Consider the following 20,175-nt stretch of genomic DNA (forward strand, 5'->3'; position numbering starts at 1 on the left):
GAAAGGGGAATAAAGAAGAGGGTGATGAAAGGGGGGAACATAGGAGGCGGGAGGGGATCAGGGTAACTGCGGGGCGGACACAGCCGTCACTCACTCACCCGCCGCCATCACTCCCCCGCCTTTCCAACGCCGCCGCTGGTGCAGCGATGTAACACGTCCGGGTGCCGCCGGCCCGGAACCGATGAGCGGCGGCTCCTAGTCGCGGGGGAAGAGTTGTACGCGGTGGTCACGGTGGACCGGCGCGATGGATGAGGAGGGTGGGTATTGTGCAGGGAGGGGGCTGGTATTTGGGTTCCCGGGAGATGTGGAGCCGACCGGGAGGGGGAACTAGGCCATGACACCCTGGTAGGTCGGGCAGTGTCTGTGGGAGGCTGAGGAAACAGGGAATCCAGAGGGATGTTTCAGTATGGGTGAATTTGATCCATTTTGACAGTGTTGGCCCGACACTCACCCTGACAGGTGGTGTATGTTCATCACACTCTTGTAGGTGGAGGCAAGAACTCGGAGAGTTACTCAACACCAGACACCCTGCTCCTGTACATATGGTATTAATGTGACTGGTCTAGTTGAGTTCATGGTAATGACTTCCTTAGGGTTTTGGTGGTGGAGGAGCCAGCGATGATAATGTCCGAGAATCCATGAGGATCAGCGTTATTTTTTGATGGAGACGGCCAATGTGGCACAGCTGGTGAGGAACCTTATCTAAGAAAGGATGTGCTGACTTGGAGAGGGTTCGAAGAAGATTCACGAAAATGAATCTGGGATTGAAAGGCTTGTCATAGGAGGAGCGTTTGATAGTTCTGGGTCTGTACTCACTGGAATTCAGAAGAATGGGGGCGGGGGGGTCTCATTGAAACCTATCGAGTGTTGAAAGGCCTCGATAGAATGGATGTAGAGAGGGTATTTCCGATGGTGAGGGAGTCCAGGACCCGAAGGCACAGCCTCAGAATAGAGACTCCTATATCTTGTGATCTAATTATGAACTGTCATTCTGTAGCCAGAGTGTTGTCTCAGCTTCAGTGTTTACAGGCCTGGGTTCCTGTACTTGCTGACAGAGTTATGCACGGAATTGATCACGTATGCTGATTAAGTATGTATCCTAAATAAGTAATTATCTGTTCCTCAACCAAACGGCAAATTAATTTGACTTTTACAGAGCTTGTGGACTATTTCAAAAAGCAAATGAAGGAGAATGAAGATGTGGCTTCTGCAGTTGCCGCAATCCGTACCTTGCTGGAGTTTTTGAAGAGAGATAGAGGTAAAAGAAATCTCAGGATCAGGTTTAGTATGTCACGAAATTAGTTGTCTTTGCGGCAGCAGTACGTAATAGTAGAGAAAAAAGAGACGTGAATTACAGTAAGTGTATAAATATTAAATAGTTAAGTAAGTAGTGCAAAGATAGGAATAAAAAGGGAGTGAGGTAGTGTTCATGGATTCAATGTCCATTCAGAAATCTAATACCTAATGAGGTTTAGGATAACTTCCTGCACCTGTGTTTTATTTCACTGAGACTTAAATGAAACTGTCCGTTCTCCCAAACTTAAATCTCCAGATAAATGTATAAACTGTATAATGTTTAGGTGCAAGGCAGGATATTATCAAGTATTTTTAGAGTTTTGTCAGTGGATTGACATCCTCAGATTATTGCTGTGTTTTGATAGCCTGTTACACATAGAAAGCTGAACTGACTACTTCTCTCCCCTACATATACATTGAATATTTCTATTAATGCTGAAAGATATAGGAGCAGAATTAGGCCATTTGGCCCATCAAGTGTGCTCCGCCATTTCATCATGGCAGATCCATTTCTCTCTCAGCCCCAATCTCCTGCCTTCTCCCCGTATCCTTTCATGCTCTGACTAATCAAGAATCTGTCAACCTCTGCCTTATATATCCAATGACTTGGCCTCCACAGCAAGCTATGGCAACAAATTTCATTGATTCACCACCCTCTGACCAAAGAAATTGCTCCTCATCTCCATTCTAAAAGGATTCCCCTTTATTCTGATGCTGTGTCTTAGACTGCCGCCATCGGAAACATCCTACCCACAGCCACTCTGTCAAGACCTTTCAACATTCAATAGGTTTCAATAAGATCTTCCCTCATTCCTCTGAATTCCAGTGAGTACAGGCCTAGAGTCATCAAACTCTCCTTATACGATAAGCCTTTCAATCCCAGAATTATTTTCATAAACCTTCTTTGAACCCTCTCCAGTGTCAGCACATCCTTTCTTAGATAAGGGGCCCAAAACCACTCTCAATACTCCATGAGGCCTCACCAGTGTTTTATAAAGCCTCAGCATTACATCCTTGCTTTTATATTCTAGTTCTCTTGAAATGAATGCTACATTTGCCTTCCTCACCAGCGACTCAACCTGCGAATTAACCCAGGGAATCTTGCACACAGACTTCCAAGTCCCTTTGCACCTCTGATCTTTGAAATTCCCGTTCATTTAGAAAATAGTCTCTTTTATTCCACCACATCAAACAAGAACTCATTGCCTCAGATCCAGAGGGTGGTGAATCTGTGGAATTAATTGCTACGGATGGCTGTGGAGACCAGATCATTGGATATGTTTAAAGAGGAGATTGATAGGTTTTTGATTAGTAAAGGTGATGTGAACAAGGCAGGATAATGGGGTTGACCGGGGGGTGGAGGGGGGAATCAGCCGTGATAAAATAGTGGAGCAGACTCAATGGCCTAACTCTGCTCTCGTGTCGCATGCTGTTCAAGTTGTTCCCTGTGCCTGCTTCTTGGATTAGGTGAGACCATTCAAGGGCTGAGAGAGAATCTGAAGGAAGCCATTAAAATCCTGAGCAGTGTAGAGTCGTCAGTGGCAGTATCGTCAGGTGGCGAACTCTTCCTCCGCTTCATCAGTCTTACGTCGCTGGAACACCCGGTACGTACACCTTTGTGAATCTATGAATGTGGGCTACAGCATTCCCCACCAAACGCCTCTCCACTTGAAATCATCCATGAAACCTAACTCTTAGACTAAACCTTCACTCACATCTGCTGTGTCTGCCTACGTGGGTTAATACCGCCTTTCTATTCTGGCGTCTTCCCCCTTCATCTTCAGTCCTGAAGAAGGGTCTTGGCCTCAAACATCAGCTGCTTATTCATTGCCACAGATGCTGCCGGACCTGCTGAGTTCTTCCAGCATTCTGTGTGCGTTGCTCTGGATTTCCAGCATTGGCGGAACCTCTTGTGTTTGTGTGCTCCTCTGACATGCCTCGTGCTGCCGCAGGCTTGTTTGAGTGTGTGTTCCTCGGAGGGTCGACGTTGTTCCAATGGACCTTGCTGAGGTGCAGTGGTGCGTCCAGCCCTGTCAGCTGTTGGTAACAAACATCAGCAAACTACGAGCGGACTACTGACCAGACCCCAGCCCTGAAATCAGTGAGCCCACCTCACCGAATGGGACTTCTGACCCCACCATGTTGGATAAAGTGGGTGGATGTGCAGACCGGTGACCATAGCCCATCTCTGCAGATCAGGGAGCCCACCCTGCCAAGTGGGACTTATGACTCCACTGTGTTTGATAAAGTGGGTTGATGCAAGTCTCCAATAAGGGTAAATATCTTCATCTTTAAAAGCTCCAGTTCATTGCGTTCCATGAGTTAGAACAAATTTTATTTTATAACAGGACCTCCAAGGCGCCCATCCCGAAGTGAAGGGCTGTGTAACGTGTGTGTATAGAGAGCGGCATTTTCTGTCTCTGTCCCAGTACGAGGTGGACAGCTGCATTACACTGTCCGTATCCCGGTACAGGGCGAACCGCACTGCTTCACATTGCAGCAAAGCACGATACTGACCCCCTCCCGTAACGTGAGGGTTATCCGTACCGTTTCACCCCAAGGCAAAGCACGATACTGACCCCCTCCCGTAACGTGAGGGTTATCCGTACCGTTTCACCCCAAGGCAAAGCACGATACTGACCCCCTCCCGTAACGTGAGGGTTATCCGTACCGTTTCACCCCAAGGCAAAGCACGATACTGACCCCCTCCCGTAACGTGAGGGTTATCCGTACCGTTTCACCCCAAGGCAAAGCACGATACTGACCCCCTCCCGTAACGTGAGGGTTATCTGTACCGTTTCACCCCAAGGCAAAGCACGATACTGACCCCCTCTCCCTTAATGTGAGGGTTATCTGTACCGTTTCACCCCAAGGCAAAGCACGATACTGACCCCCTCCCGTAACGTGAGGGTTATCCGTACCGTTTCACCCCAAGGCAAAGCACGATACTGACCCCCTCCCGTAACGTGAGGGTTATCCGTACCGTTTCACCCCAAGGCAAAGCACGATACTGACCCCCTCTCCCATAATGTGAGGGTTATCTGTACCGTTTCACCCCAAGGCAAAGCACGATACTGACCCCCTCCCGTAACGTGAGGGTTATCCGTACCGTTTCACCCCAAGGCAAAGCACGATACTGACCCCCTCTCCCATAATGTGAGGGTTATCTGTACCGTTTCACCCCAAGGCAAAGCACGATACTGACCCCCTCCCGTAACGTGAGGGTAATTCGTTTGTTTCACCTCACAGCAAAGCACGATACTGACCCCTCACCGATAACGTGAGGGTAATCCGTTTGTTTCATCTCACAGCAAAGCACGATACCGACCCCCCGCCCGTAACGTGAGGGTAATCCGTTTGTTTCACCCCAAGGCAAAGCACGATACTGACCCCCCCCACCCGTAACGCGAGGGTAATCTGTACTGTCACAGCCCTCCTCAGCCAGAGGTACAACAGTGTCATCAGCAGGAGTACTCATAAAATTTGAAGGAGGCTCATCGACGGGGACAGTCAAGATAGAAACAACAATGTCTAAGTTTGAAATCTGGGCTGAATTATCCCCTCTGAGCCTGACTGATTATCCGTAGGAGATTGTGTACAAGATTGTTCTAACTGAGTTTAAACTCTTTCCCTGTAGGATTACTCAATATGCAAAAAGACGATGATAGACAGAGGGGAGCTTTACTTGGAAAAAATTTCTGTTTCAAGGGATAAGATTGCAAACCTGTGTTCTGCCTTTATAAACGATGGCGCAGTAAGTACTGAATTAGTTGTATGAGACCCTCTTCATCCTTTTCCCACCATTCACCCTTCCTGCAGATCCCCCATGTGACAATATTGATGGGAGTCACTGTCGGTGTCTGTTTGTGTTCAGTGTGACCCCACATTTGCTTTTGAGAAACCTCTGGTTCACTTGAGGTGTTGTAGGAGGCTATTAGCAAATGGTGATTATGGGTTAATATTGAGGCTTTGAACTCTGGTAGATACAGATCTTTGCTACAAATGTCGTACCGAAAGATCTGCTGTTAAGCTGGCTTCCCTCTCTTAACATCCTTGAATAAAGTAACTTCCAATCTCTCTTTAAACAACTTCGACAGTGTTAGATCACAGTCATGGTTAAGTCCACTATAAGTCGTGTTATTTTCACGTGAAGACCATTTGGGTGCTTCTGGTGTATTTTTTTAGACTCTCGTGTACTGGTGACATTTCTCAAAACAGGAATATAATCTGGCAGCTCTGAACATCGGAAGCCTCAGCGTCCCATCCCTGTCACTTACCAAGTTCCCATGTAGAATCCTAACTGTTTCAGAATCCAAAGACATACGGGTTAATGGGTTCATTGGTCACACGGGTGTAATTGGGTGGTGTGTGCTCACTGGGCTAGAAAGGCCTGTTACCGTGCTATGTCTCGAAATAAAAATCCTTTAGTTTCCTTTTACAAAGAAACTCTTGTCCTTCATTGGGTACTTTGTATGGGTTAAAATCAGAGACAATTATCCTCATTGATCTTTAACTTCATAGCACATTGTGTTTACATGGTGTGTCTGCAGGTTGATGAAATGTTTAACTTCAGCGTGTTCTGTTTACCCGGTCTGCAGTTGGAGTAATCCGTCTTCCCTTCCCTCCTAGAAAATCTTGACCCACTCTTCCTCACGAGTGGTCCTGCGAGTGCTGGAGAAAGCGGCCAAGGCCAAGAAACGCTTCAGTGTCTACATCACAGAATCGCAACCTGATTCTTCAGGGTAAGCTCTGTTGTTCGGAGTGCCTGCCACTCGTTAGTCACCTGGAGAAGCTCCTGATCACTGTATTATCAGAATTGGGTTTAATATCACCGGCATAAATCATGAAATTTGCTGTTTTTGTGTCAACGGTACACTGCAAAATGTGGAAAAAATTGTGAATTACAGTAAATATTTATATTAGTTAAATTAAATTAGTACAAAAATAAAAATTTTAAAAGTACGGACGTAGTGTTCATGGGTTCAATGTCCTGGATACTACAGAGGCAAGTGCTCGTGAAGGATCTGACTAAACTTAAAACTCAAAGCCATTTAGTTCGTCCTGTGCAGTAGCCCCCATACCAGACGGTGATGCAGCCAGTTAAAATGCGCTCCAAGGCAGATTTGTAGAAATTTGGTGGCATATCAAATTTCCTCAGATGATATTGCTCCCTGGCATTAAAAAGTTTGGAACCCCTGTTATATAAAATGTTTGTTGGTTCAAGGTCAGAATAGAGGGATGTACATTTAGAATGGAGATGAGGTGGAATTTCTTTCAACAGAGGATGGCGAATCTGTGGAATTCATTGACAGATGGCTGTGAAGGCCAAGTCATTGAGTAATATTTAAAGTGGAGGTTGATAGATTCTTCATTAGTTTGGGCATTAGAGGTTACAGGGAGAACACAGGAGAATGGGATTGAGAGGGATAATAAATTAGCCATGATGGAATGGCTGAGCCAATTCAATGGGCTGAATGGCCTAATTCTGCTCCTATGTCTTATGGTCTTATGTCTGACGTGCTACAAAGGAAATGGAATCAGACAGTTGCAATCACAAAGTTTAAGACACGTTTCTTCAGAAATTTAAATAGACAAGGCACAGTAAGCTACTGATATAGTGCAGGGAAATGGGATTAGTGTAGATGGGTAAAGATGTTGGCATTCACATGATGGGCTGAAGGGCCTGTTTGCTGCACAGCTATCCAATCTCAAAAATAAACTTTACTGTTTGTCTTCCAGACTTAAAAGTGCAGAAAGACTGAGGAGGTTGAACATCCCAGTGACGGTGATCTTGGATGCTTCAGTTGGGTACGTTCTCGGTGGAGAGTTGCAAGGAGTGTTGTTTGACCAGTTTGAAGACGTTATCTACACCATGCTGATGCAGTTGGAGAAACTCTCTGTAGATCAGCACCTGAATTGTTTGCCTTTGTTTGCAGGTACATTATGGAGAAGGTGGATCTGCTGTTGGTTGGAGCGGAGGGAGTGGTAGAAAGTGGCGGAATTATTAACAAGGTGACGGTTTCTTCCTGTGAACAGAATCTAACCTGCTCCCTATTCATCAGACCGAGAAATGAATCAGAAATATGAATCCTTCAACCCTCAGCTTCGTTGAATTGTGGATGTTGTTTGAGCTGGGGTGTAGAAAGAGTAGAGAAGTGCACTTAAGCACACATGCTTGAGGTGTGTCAGTGTTGATGGTCAGCGAGGAGGCCTGGCCTATCATAAAGATTTGCCCTGTTGGATTTTCACCAGCTGTGTGACAGGAGGGGTATAAACGCTCAGATTTGAAGGGTCTGATCTTTAGTCCCAGTGTGCGGTACATTGTGCCAGTTGTGGGGGAAACGTTCTCCCCATTTACACTGAAACCATGGCAATTCCAAGAACAGACATCAGTCTGTTCCTATTTCTGTTTGCAAAAGAGCGTATGCCTGTGCAAAGTTGTCCTCACGAGATCTGTGAAGTTCAGCTACATCAGAGGTTCCTACCCAGGGTTCACGGACCCCTTGGTCTGTGGCAAAATAAAGGTTGGGAACCCCCGAGCTACATGAAGGGTGACGTTTGTTTTTCTCCCCCTCTTTGCAGATTGGAACATACCAAATGGCAGTATGTGGAAAATCACACAACAAACCCTTCTACGTGGTGGCTGAGAGTTTCAAATTCGTCCGGCTTTACCCCCTCAATCAGCAAGATGTCCCTGATCGCTTTAAGGTGAGAAACAGGAGTTCAAGATGAAGGTTTTTTTTCATACCTTTGGTCAATATTTTGGTTAATGAGATCATACTTATCTCAGTTAATCATTGTACTCAAAACCTGATATCTTTCACTGATGCGAGTTTCTGCTTTGGGCATTTCACAAGAAGTGCAAAACCTCGTTATGTATTTTCGCTAACATTGTAATGAATTGCACTTCTGACATTCCCTGGGAGTAGGGAGTGCACGATTCAGATAACCATACCTTCCTTTAAAAGATAATGGCTCCATGGCAACAGAGTAGGGCAATGGGATTAGGTTGGAATTGATACAGGCCCATGGGAAATATGACAGCAATTTAGACCATAGACAAAGGAGCAGGATAAGGCCATTTGGCCCATCAGGATTGTTCTGCCGTTCCATCATGGCTGATTTATTATCCCTTTCAACCTCATCCTCCTGCCTTCTCCCCGTAACCTTCCATGTCCTTACTGATCAAGGACATTTCAACCTCTGCTTTAACTATACTCGATGACTTGGCCTCCAGTCATCTGTGGCAATGAATTCCACATATTCATCAACCTCTGGTTAAAGAAATTCCTCCTCATCTCCTTTCTAAATGGACGTCCCTCTATTCTGAGACTGTGCCTCTGGTCCTAGACTCCCCCACTCCAGGAAATATCCTCGCTACATCCACTCCACTTAGGCCTTTCAATATTCAACAAGTTTCATTGAGATCCCCTCATCATTCTATCAAACTCCATTGAGTACAGGCCCAGAGCCATCAAATGCTCCTCATACATTAAACCATAGGTTCCCAACTTTCTGGTTTAATAGTATTGGTCCATGGCATAAAAAAGGTTGGGAACTTCTGTTATACAGAATGCTTGATTGTTCAAGGTCTATACTTACTGGAGTTCAGAAGAATGAGGGGGATCTCATTGAAACTTATCAAATGTTGAAAGGCTTCGATAGAGTGGATGTGGAGGAACCCACACTTAATAGCATTGGTCCATGGCATAAGAAGGTTGTGAACCCCTGTGTTAACCCTTTGATGATGGCTCTGGTGAAGATCCAGCACATAACAAATGTAAAAGCTGTATGATGCTAGTTGTTTATTTTTCATTTACAGTACACAGCAGAGATATTAAAATCGGCAAAGAACCTTGCAGAAGAGCATCCCACGGTGGACTACACCCCGCCATCGTTCATTACCCTATTGTTCACCGATCTGGGTGTTCTCACACCTTCGGCTGTTAGTGATGAACTAATTAAACTGTATTTGTAACAGTGTGTCTGCTTCTTTCTAAACCAGGCAGTGATACAATCATTCGGCAGCACAAAGTGGTTATTTCAATTAGCTCAGGTATTCCCAGCCTGGGGTCCACAGCATAAAGAAGGCTGGGAACCCTTGAATTAGCTGGAAAAATTGAACGTTTAATAAATGAAGGTGAGATCTCAGACAATTGGCTACAAAACTAGCATTTGGGTGCAAGTGAGTATTGTCTTTCAGACTGGAAACTTGTGGCCAGTGGTGTGCTCCACGGATCAGTGTTGGGTCCACTGTTCTGCAGATATGTTAACATTTTGGGTGAGAATACAGTTGGCATGGTTAGTAAGTTTGCGATGGTCCTTAATTAGTATACCGAAGTTCCAATGAGAGAGCGTGCAATATTTGATCTGCTATTGGGGAATGAGACAGGGCAGGTGACAGAAGTTTGTGTAGGGGACACTTTGCTTCTAGTGACCACAGTGCCATTAGTTTCAAAGCGAATATGGAAAAAGGTAGGTCTGGTCCGCAGGTTGAGATTCTAAATTGGAGGAAGGCCAATTATGATGGTATCAGTAAGGATCTGGCAAGTATGGATGGAGACAGGCTGCTTTCTGACAAAGGTGTGCTTGGTATTGAGGCCCTGGTTATGGGGGGAAAAAAAGGACTGCACAACAGGTATAAGTAGGTAGGAAGATGCGAGGTATTTATGGAGTTATAAGAAATGCAAGAGAACACTTAAGAAAAAAATTGGGAGGACTGAAAGAAGGTATGAGGTTCCCCTAGCAGACAAGGTGAAGGAGAATCCTAAGGGGTTCTACAGATATGTTAAGAGCAAAAGGATTGCAAGAGACAAAATTAGTTCTCTGGAAGATCAGAATGGTAATCCATGTGTGGAGTCAAAAGAGAAGGGGGAGATTTTAAACAATTCTTTTTGCATCTGTATTTACTTAGGAGACAGACACAGAGTCTATAGAAGTGAGGCGAAGCAGCATTGACTTCATAGAGGTGTTTGCTGTCGTGTGGCAAATTAGGGTGGATAAACCCCAGGCCCTGACAAGATGTTCCCTCAGACCCTACAGGAGGCAAGTACAGAAATTACCAGGGCCCTAGCAGAGATATTTACATCATCCTTAGCGACAGGCGAGTTATTGGAGGATAGCTAATATTGTTCTGCTGGTTAAGAAAGGCTCTAAAATTAAGTCAGGAAATTACAGGCCAGTGAGCCTGACATCAATAGTGGGAAAGTTACTGGAAGTTGTTCAAAGGGACTGTATATGTGAGTATTTGAGTAGACATGGACTTATTAGGGAAAGGCAACATGGTATCATGCACGAAGGGAGTCCTTCCCTTCCCCAGAAATCGGCTCCTCTGGACTGCAGCTTCACACAGATCTGTGTTCTGTTGTTACCCCTTGCTGTGCAGGATGGTCTGGAGCTAGATGGTGACATCGGGCCCAAATGCTGGAAGAGGGATTAATATACAAGGTGTCGACTGGTCACTGTGAATATGGTCAGCCAAATGGCCTGTTATGTTATCCATCTCAATGATTTTCCAGAATGGTTCTTTTGGAAATAGAAAATTCAAACTCATTTCAGTTCTGTCCACGACTCATCACTAGAAATTATTCTGCAATTGCAGGGTGTTTATACCAAAGTGGATTTTAATATACTGTATCATGTTTTAAAGTAAAACAAACTGCTGAGGAATTATTCACAGAATATTACAAGGCTGACTGCTTCCGACTCCAGGCACAGTTCACGTCGCAGTCAGCTGTTTCTCAAAGTCCTCCTCACTGATCTTGCCCTTTTTCAGCTTCTTCAGTAACCTGGTATCATTCAGTAGTTCATCAATATCTTCCTCATCATCCCTGTCCGAACCCTAGGAAAAACAGCAGAGGTAGTAGACAGGACTGGAAACAACATTGAGCAGAGTCAATAACCTGGTATCATTCAGAAGTTCAATATCCTCCTCATATAAAAGCCAGGGTGTAATGTTGAGGCTTTATAAAGCACTGGTGAGGCCTCACTTGGAGTGTTGTGGGCCCCTTATCTGAGAAAGGATGTGCTGACATTGGAGAGGATTGAAAGGAGGTTCACAAAATTAATTGACAGGCTTTTCATATGAAGAACATTTGATGTCTCTGGCCTCTACTCACTGGAATTGAGAAGAATGAAGAGTGACCACATTGAACCCTATTGAATGGTGAAAGGCCTCAGAAGAGCGGATCTGGAGAGAATGTTTCCTATGGTAAGGGAGTCAATGACCAGAGGGCATAACTTTAGAAGAGAAGGGCATCTTTTTAGAATGGAGCTGAGGATGAGTTTTTCTTTAGCCAGAGAGTGGTGAATCTGTGGAATTTGATGCCACGAGCAGCTGAGCAGGTCAAGTCATTGGTTACATTTAAGGCAGAGGTTGATAGATTCTTGATTGGTCAGGGCATAAAGGGAAACGGGGAGAAAGCAGGAGATTGGGGCTGAGAGGGAGAATGGATCAGCCATGATGAAATGGTAGAGAAGGCTCGATGGGCCAAGTGGCTTAAACTTGCTCCTATATCTTATGGTCTTATCCCTGTCCGAACTCTGGGAAAAAGGGCAGAGGTAGCAAACAGGGCAAGAAACTACACTGAGCAAACATACCAGGTTAGAGCCAAACAACCACTCCCCAAATAAACTTGTTTAATGACACCACGAATAGGTTCTTACACACACAGACGCGTGTTTATTAGCAGCAACACACCGTGAGGATTATAAACCTGGGAAAGTCTCAACGAGGTCCATGATAGAAAGAAGTGATTTCTTTAATTGGAGGAAAGAGTCAGTAAAACACTGTAACAGCGCCAGCTAATACCAATCAATTCCTGCCGGTGTCTGAAAGGAGTTTGCACGTTCTCCCTATGATCACATGGGTTTTCTCCGGGTTCTCTGGTTCCCTCCCACATTCCAAAGACGTACGGGTCAGGGTTAGTGTGTTGCGGACATGCTATGTTCCAACACTTGTGGGCTGCTCCCAGAACACCCTCAGACTGTGTTGGTCATTGATGCAAATGACACATTTCACTGGATGTTTCGGTATACAGTGAGAAAAAAAGATATTCTTTTAATCCAGGGGTTCCCAACCTTTTTTTATGCCATGGACCAATACCAGTAAGAAAGAGGTCCGTGGACTCCATGTTGGGAATCCCTGTTTTAATCAGTGTCCACATGGGGGACTGGCAGTGAGAAGAGTGCAGGACACAGTTGCGGCCCAGATGATATACAGTCATAGAGTAGTACAGCACAGAATCAGGCTCTTCAGCCCATGTAGTCTGTGCCAAACCATTTAAACTGCCTACTCCCATCGACCTGCACTGGGATCATAGCCCTCCATATCCCTACCATCCATGCACCTATCCAAACTTCTCTTAGATGTTGAAATCAAGCTCGCACACACCACTTGTGCTGGCAGCTCGTTCCACAGTCTCACCACCCTCACGGGCTAAAGAAATTCTTCCCCATCTTCATTCTAAAAGGACGCCACTCTACTCTAAGGCTGTCTTCTGGTCTTAGACCCCCCCCCCACCATAGGAAACACCCACTCTATCGAGGCCTTTCAACATTCGATAGGTTTCAATGAAATCCCCCTTCATTCTTCTGAATTCTAGTGAGTTCAAGCCCAGAGCCGTCAAACGCTCTTCATATGACAAGGCTTTAAATCTCAATCATTTTCATGAACCTCCTTTAAACCCTCTCCAATGTCAGCACATCCTTTCTTAGATAAAGGGCCCAAAACTGCTCATCATACTTCAAGTGAGGCCTCACCAGTTCCTTTTAAAGCCTCATCCTTGCTTTTCTATTCTAATCCTCTCAAAATTCATGCTAACATTGCATTTGCCTTCCTCACCATCAACTCAACCTGCAAACTATACATTGCACACTGGTACACTATTTTTGTCTATATTATTATTCTGTATTTGTTATTAATTAAGCACACTGCTAACTGTGTTTTTAAATCTTGCTGCTGTAACAAAAGGATTTCCCACTTGGGATCAATAAAGTATTATTATTATTATAAGTCTTTAGAGAATCCTGTATAAGGCCTCATAAGGTTAAACTCACCTTCCTTTTGACAGCCTGCTTTCTCTTCTTGTCCCTCTTGAGTTTTTGCTTCGACCAAGGTTTATTCTTCACAAATTTCCTTTTGGTTTCCATCTGCTCCTTCGCCTGCTCTGCTAGCAGCTTCTGCCTCTGCCTCTCTCGGTTTTTATCCTTGTATCGGATTGAATTGGTGTCAACATCCTCCGGAATAAATCCTGGCAAGCTTTTTCCTCTCAATTCCGGCATCTTGGGCAGTTTAAGGAGAGCAAAGCCCCTGGCAACGGCTGCAAAATCGAGGTCTGGAAGAGAAAGCGTTGCTGAATCAATACCCGAGTTCCCTGACAGTGAGACAGAGAACAAAGCTTTCATGAGGGCTTGATCAGTGAAAGGGCAGAGCTGCAGGATATGGAATTGAATGCAGAGACGCACAGCCTTAAACCACAGATCACAAGGAAGGCACTGAGGGCAAGGCTGGGTGATATAGGATTGAATGTGGAGGCACATTGTGATTGTTGGTCATGAAGGAATTAAAATATGGAAGAAAATATCAAACTCAAATGGGTCAAGACAGTAGAAGTAGACAAGCATAGAACATAGAATAGTACAGCACAGCACAGGCCCTTCGGCCCACAATGTTGTGCCGACCCTTAAACCCTACCTCCCATATAACCCCCCACCTTAAATTCCTCCATATACCTGCCTAGTAGTCTCTTAAATTTCTCCAGTGTATCTGCCTCCACCACTGACTCAGGCAGTACATTCCACACACCAACCACTCTCTGATATCTTCCTCTAATATCCCCCTTGAGCTTCCCACCCCTTACCTTAAAGCCATGTCCTCTTGTATTGAGCAGTGGTGCCCTGGGGAAGAGGCGCTGGCTGTCCGCTCTATCTATTCCTCTTAATATCTTGTATACCGCTATCATGTCTCTTCTCATCCTCCTCCTCTCCAGAGAGTAAAGCCCTAGCTCCCTTAATCTCTGATCATAATGCATACTCTCTAATTGTTCTTGCTATGTCCTTGAAGGAATGGAGGCAGTCATTTTGTGAAGCTGCTCTGTAACTTTGTGAACTGTTTGATGAACTGATTCTTGCTGTGGGGTAATTTAATCAGAGCAATTGAATGTGGACACAAGGATATAGACCTGCTAAACCTGAAATCATTCTCAGATAAGCTGTGTTTTGTGTACAATGGCAGGTTTGCAGAAGTAATCTTGGTCCAGTGTCTGAGTGACCTGGTTTGACTGTTTGAACCAGAGTCAAAGAGAATAAAAGAAGTCACCTAAGGCATGAAGCTGTGTAGCCCTTGGAGTACATCCAGTGAGAAGATTACACAAATTAGTCAGGTCACCTACAGCCAACAAGAAAGAAGCGCATCACTGAAATTGATAAGAAGCATTTAAAAGTTAGGAGCTTCAAATGCCAAAGGGCGAGAACTCTGGAGACAAACTATCAAAAGGAGGTTTGTCATGCCATGGGGTGCAAGAAGAAGGGATCTACCTTCCGGCCATCGGGAGATTCTATTTCGGTGTTATACATTGGGGGAAGTGGTCTGAGTGAGTATTGGTACACAGGGAACAATAGAATTTATGCATTATTTATTCTCCTGGAGTCAACATAGTTATGTTATTGTTGGTGCAGAGACAATCAACATGATTGACTACAGATCATCAGGAAAACACTCAGGGCGTAGGCTGAGGGCAAGGCTGGGAGGAGGGGGACTTACTTTATTGAGTGGAACAGACCCTTCTGCCCCTTCAAGCTGTGCCACCCAGCAACCCACCGATTTAACCCAAGCCTGATCACAACCAGCAACCAGATCCAACGCAGCCTTTGACTACAGGTCACAAAGCAGACGCAGAAGATTTTGTCAATGGAAGCACCTGTGAGGAGAGGGCAAGGCTGGGTGTTCAGAAACAATAAGCTGGGGAAGAGGTGCAAAGGGCAGATATAAACATCCCTGTAGGTTTACCTGATATCCCCCTGGAACATCAGAGATTCCGGAATAATCCAATCTGGGTGTGTACATGATTAAATATTCTTTGCAGCGTGCCTACTGAGTGCCATTCCCTCGGAAGCAGGAAGCCCAAAAGAGGAAAAGAGCTGAACACCGCAAACAGGAATGGAATCAGGAGGCACTGGGAAATGTGTAACTGCACCATGCTCCTCACAGCCTCCCCCCGCCCCCCCACAAGATCTGCCAGAAACAGCTGGATGCTGCGCTCAGAATTCAGATCAATTGCTGTAACTTTGGTGAACTGTCTCTCCTGTTTAATGCCAAACTTCTCTCTGGGCACATGGACTGACCAGCTCCGTGCTTGGCTCCACCTACCCTTCGACACCGTCCTGGGCCTTTCCACTTACCCTTCATCCGGAAAATCAAGCTGCACTCGTGTTTGGCGTAAGACTGAACGAACGACACAAAGGCCTTCATTCCTTTTTCAAAGAAAGCTCGGTCACTTAAAGCCAACTTCTTCAGATTTGGCAGCACGTCGACAGAATCCTTCATCAACTTCATCTCCTCCATTGGACACTAAGGAGAGAACAGACTCACTGAAACATAACGAGGCTGCAGCAGCCTGAGTGGACTTCCTCGACACCACCACACGGCCTTTCACTTAAACAGTGCACTCAACATCCTGCTTCGTACCAAACACACCACTGATTTTCAAAGATCAAAGGGCTTTTGAACTTCAGAACAATATTTCACACAGCAGTTAGACCTAACAACAGGCATGCATCCTTATGTGGGTTAAGGGTGAAAGGTGAAAGGTTTAAGGGGAACATGAGGGGAAACTTCTCTCAGAGGGTGGTGAGAGTGTGGAACGAGCTGCCAGCACAAGAGGGGGATGCAGTTCAAATTCAACATTGAAGAGAAGTTTGGAAAGGTACATGGATGAGAGGGGCATGGTGGGCTATGGTCCCGGTGCAGGTGGATGGACCTTAAATGATATTCTGGCATGGATCAGATGGGCTGAAGAGCCTGCTTCTGAGTTGGGTACTCTATGAATCTATATGAAGGTTTCCACTTCTGAATTTTATGATCTAATTCACTGACAGAGGCACATATTAACATCGCACGGTGTCACGGTGTAAATCTATTAATGATCCATTGGTGAGAAATCATCGCCGGCCAGTCTTTCAGTCCTTTATGCTATTCACATTACATCAGCCGGGAGGTCCAGACCGAAAACTTCAGTACACAGTTACACTTAGGAAAAAGTAAATGTTGACTTTGGGAAAATATCAGGTTATAAAATAAATGTAAAGAAAACGCAGGTTATGTCCCTAAATTATACACCATCCAAAAAATTGCAGGATACATACGATCCTAAGTGGGAAGCTAAATCATTAAAATATTTAGGAATAACCCTGCCGAAGGATCTTTCAACACTGTCACAGGTAAATTATGGGCCATTAATCTCAGAGATAAAAGCAGATATGCATAGATGGAATCTTATCCCCTTTTTAAGTTTAAATTCAAGGATAAATACTATAAAAATGAATATTCTTCCTCGGTTATTATATCTTTTCCGTACTTTACCAGTGGAGGTGGATGATAATCAATTCAGGGAATGGGACAAATGGATTACCCGCTTCATTTGGCAAGGAAGGAAACCTAGAATTCGATATAACACCTTACAGTTAGGGAAGGAAGGAGGAGGTATGGTTCTTCCTTGCCTGAGAAATTATTTTTATGCCTCACAGATAACCCCTCTGTTATATTGGTGTAATAGGGAATATAAGGCTAGATGGAAGGAAATAGAATTTGGATTAGTTGACAGTTTTCCTCTTCAGGCCTCAATAGCTGACAAAGGATTGATGGCCCAGTTGGAAAAATTTAATAATGCTTGGATAAATCTTACATTAAAAGTATGGCAGAAGGTGGTTAATTCATGTGGAATTAATAACATGTTAAAACTCTTTAGTTGGTGTGCATATGATACCGAATTCCTTCCCAACAGAGGAGATAAAAGATTTGAGCTATGGATAAAGAAAGGTCTTACAACCTACCTCTCATTTATAGATAAAAGAGTATTACAAAGTTTCCAAATTCTGCAGGACAAACATAGCCTAGAACATAATGACTTTTTTAGGTACCTTCAAATACGAAACTATGTTAACCAGAGTTGTAGATATACAGACCTATCAACAGTAGAATTAGAATTTTTCAAGATTCTGAATTCGGCTTGCAGTTCAATACCTAGTAAATCAGTTTCTCGCCTATATAATGCACTCTCCCATGCTAAAAATGTAAATACACTGTATATTAAAGAGAAGTGGGAGAAAGAAGCGGGGTTGTACTTTCAGAGGAGGCTTGGGGGAAAATCTGCAGCTTTCAATGGTCCTCGACTAATTCTTTGACTTGGAGAGAACATTGTTGGAAAAACATTATAAGATACTTCAAGACCCCATATCAGGAAAAATATAAAGATACAAATGTGATGTGTTGGAGAAGGTGCAGCTCCAAGGAGGCAAATCATTTTCATATTTTCTGGGATTGCCCTAAATTAAGTCTATTTTGGGAAGGTATTCATAGAACATTAGTTAAGGTACTTAGGTCCCAGATACCTCTGAACTTTGAGACGCTCTATTTGGGGCATGTATTGTTCCTTGAACAGAAGGAAGATATAAAGTTGCTGCAGGCCCTCTTAGCGGCAAGTAAGAAATCAATCACTAGAAAATGGCTAAATCCAATACCACCTACATTAGAAGATTGGTACGAAATTATCTTGGAAATATTTAAAATGGAAAAGTTGACTTACTCCCTGAGAACTCAAAAAGAAACATTTTATCAAATCTGGAATAAATGGATTGAATATATAACCCCAATGCGAGCAGACTTTAGATGACTCTCCTAATGATTTATATTGCTCTTCTCATCAACACAGTAATATTGCTAACGTAAGCACCCCTAGTCTAAATGTTTGTTGTTTTTTTGGAAAATAGAGAATTAACACAAGTAAAGGGAAAGATTTGGGAAAGGGATAAAAAAAAATGAAAAAATTAAGTAAATAAGTACATAGGGATTGGATAATTATGTCTGCGGGAACAAATTGGGATATAAACACCTACAATGGGTGGTATATAGGCTTGTATGCAACATTTTTGACCAGTGGAAATAGTCCGGAAGGGTTGTATGGAAACTATTATTACCATTTTTCTTAACAACTAATTTCATTACTTAGCCTAATGGGTTAGATTTACCAAAGTACATAATTATCTATTTAAATGTTTATTTTCCTTTTATATCATCTCAATGTGTACTTAAGAATGTATAAATAATTGTAGTTTTATACATATAAAAAAATGGAAAAGGAAAAAGTAAATGTACCTTCTGATTAATGGAGAGGAAGTTGACGTAAGTCGTCTCCATGGGAAGCAGGAATACCAGGGCGTTACCGTGGTGACCGATGCGAGCTGTTCGGCCACAGCGATGGACAAAGGCACTACGGAACAAAACTTTGTCTTCAAACACCAAGAACCCAACTGGGGGCTGAAAACCACTGGTTTCCAACAACTAACTGCATGTCCCCCACCTTGGAGAAGCACAACACAACTAGAGATGTTCATAATCGCCTTGGCAAAGCCCACAGGTCACATTCCACCCACCAAATCTCACAGGTCACATTCCACCCACCAAATCTCACAGGACACATTCCACCCACCAAATCTCACAGGACACATTCCACCCACCAAATCTCACAGGTCACATTCCACCCACCAAATCTCACAGGACACATTCCACCCACCAAAGCCCACAGGTCACATTCCACCCACCAAATCTCACAGGACATATTCCACCCACCAAATCTCACAGGACACATTCCACCCACCAAATCTCACAGGACACATTCCACCCACCAAAGCCCACAGGACACATTCCACCCACCAAATCTCACAGGACACATTCCACCCACCAAATCTCACAGGTCACATTCCACCCACCAAATCTCACAGGACACATTCCACCCACCAAATCTCACAGGTCACATTCCACCCACCAAATCTCACAGGACACATTCCACCCACCAAATCTCACAGGTCACATTCCACCCACCAAAGCCCACAGGACACATTCCACCCACCAAATCTCACAGGACACATCCCACCCACCAAAGCCCACAGGTCACATTCCACCCACCAAAGCCCACAGGACACATTCCACCCACCAAATCTCACAGGACACATTCCACCCACCAAAGCTCACAGGTCACATTCCACCCACCAAATCTCACAGGACACATTCCACCCACCAAATCTCTCAGGACACATTCCACCCACCAAATCTCACAGGACACATTCCACCCACCAAAGCCCACAGGTCACATTCCACCCACCAAATCTCACAGGACACATTCCACTCACCAAAGCCCACAGGTCACATTCCACCCACCAAATCTCACAGGACACATTCCACCCACCAAAGCTCACAGGACACATTCCACCCACCAAATCTCACAGGACACATTCCACCCACCAAAGCTCACAGGACACATTCCACCCACCAAATCTCACAGGACACATTCCACCCACCAAAGCCCCAAAGCTCACAGGACACATTCCACCCACCAAATCTCACAGGACACATTCCACCCACCAAAGCCCTCAGGTCACATTCCACCCACCAAATCTCACAGGACACATTCCACCCACCAAATCTCACAGGACACATTCCACCCACCAAAGCCCTCAGGTCACATTCCACCCACCAAATCTCACAGGACACATTCCACCCACCAAATCTCATAGGACACATTCCACCCACCAAAGCCCACGGGTCACATTCCACCTACCAAATCTCACAGGACGCATTCCACCCACCAAAGCCCACAGGTCACA

The 20,175-nt window shown here is 44.6% G+C and overlaps 3 protein-coding genes across 6 annotated transcripts in view; 1 reads left to right on the forward strand and 2 right to left on the reverse strand.

The window, feature by feature from the left end:
• The window catches only part of gtf2h3 (general transcription factor IIH, polypeptide 3), a 28,497-nt gene extending 28,326 nt beyond the window's left edge, over positions 1-171 (reverse strand). For both annotated transcript variants that reach the window (XM_063074004.1, XM_063074003.1), the window contains exon 1: positions 99-171. In XM_063074004.1, the coding sequence (XP_062930074.1) occupies positions 99-108 (10 nt within the window). In that variant the 5' untranslated portion in view covers positions 109-171. The remainder of the gene's footprint in view (positions 1-98) is intronic.
• Positions 140-9,581, forward strand: eif2b1 (eukaryotic translation initiation factor 2B, subunit 1 alpha). 2 transcript variants are annotated; one of them, XM_063074007.1, is made up of 9 exons: positions 140-257; positions 1,157-1,258; positions 2,764-2,900; positions 4,934-5,050; positions 5,926-6,038; positions 7,036-7,104; positions 7,233-7,308; positions 7,879-8,004; positions 9,119-9,581. In XM_063074007.1, exons 1-9 carry the CDS (start codon positions 245-247, stop codon positions 9,272-9,274), a joined length of 909 nt encoding a protein of 302 aa, XP_062930077.1. In that variant the 5' UTR covers positions 140-244; the 3' UTR covers positions 9,275-9,581. The 2 variants fall into 2 exon arrangements, with proteins under 2 accessions (XP_062930077.1, XP_062930078.1); XM_063074008.1 differs by lacking the exon at positions 140-257 and adding an exon at positions 532-688 and having other exon boundaries at positions 9,119-9,579.
• A 200-nt stretch (positions 9,582-9,781) lies between these two features.
• The window catches only part of ddx55 (DEAD (Asp-Glu-Ala-Asp) box polypeptide 55), a 33,101-nt gene continuing 22,707 nt past the window's right edge, over positions 9,782-20,175 (reverse strand). The window contains exons 11-14 of one of the 2 annotated variants that reach the window (XM_063074001.1): positions 18,668-18,782; positions 15,697-15,865; positions 13,354-13,631; positions 9,782-11,137 (exon numbers count right to left, since the gene is read on the reverse strand). In XM_063074001.1, the coding sequence (XP_062930071.1) occupies positions 11,015-11,137; positions 13,354-13,631; positions 15,697-15,865; positions 18,668-18,782 (685 nt within the window). In that variant the 3' untranslated portion in view covers positions 9,782-11,014. The other variant, XM_063074002.1, reaches the window with a different exon arrangement.

This window comes from Mobula hypostoma, chromosome 21 (genome assembly GCF_963921235.1).
Source record: "Mobula hypostoma chromosome 21, sMobHyp1.1, whole genome shotgun sequence".
In the NCBI taxonomy this organism is placed as follows: domain Eukaryota; kingdom Metazoa; phylum Chordata; class Chondrichthyes; order Myliobatiformes; family Myliobatidae; genus Mobula; species Mobula hypostoma.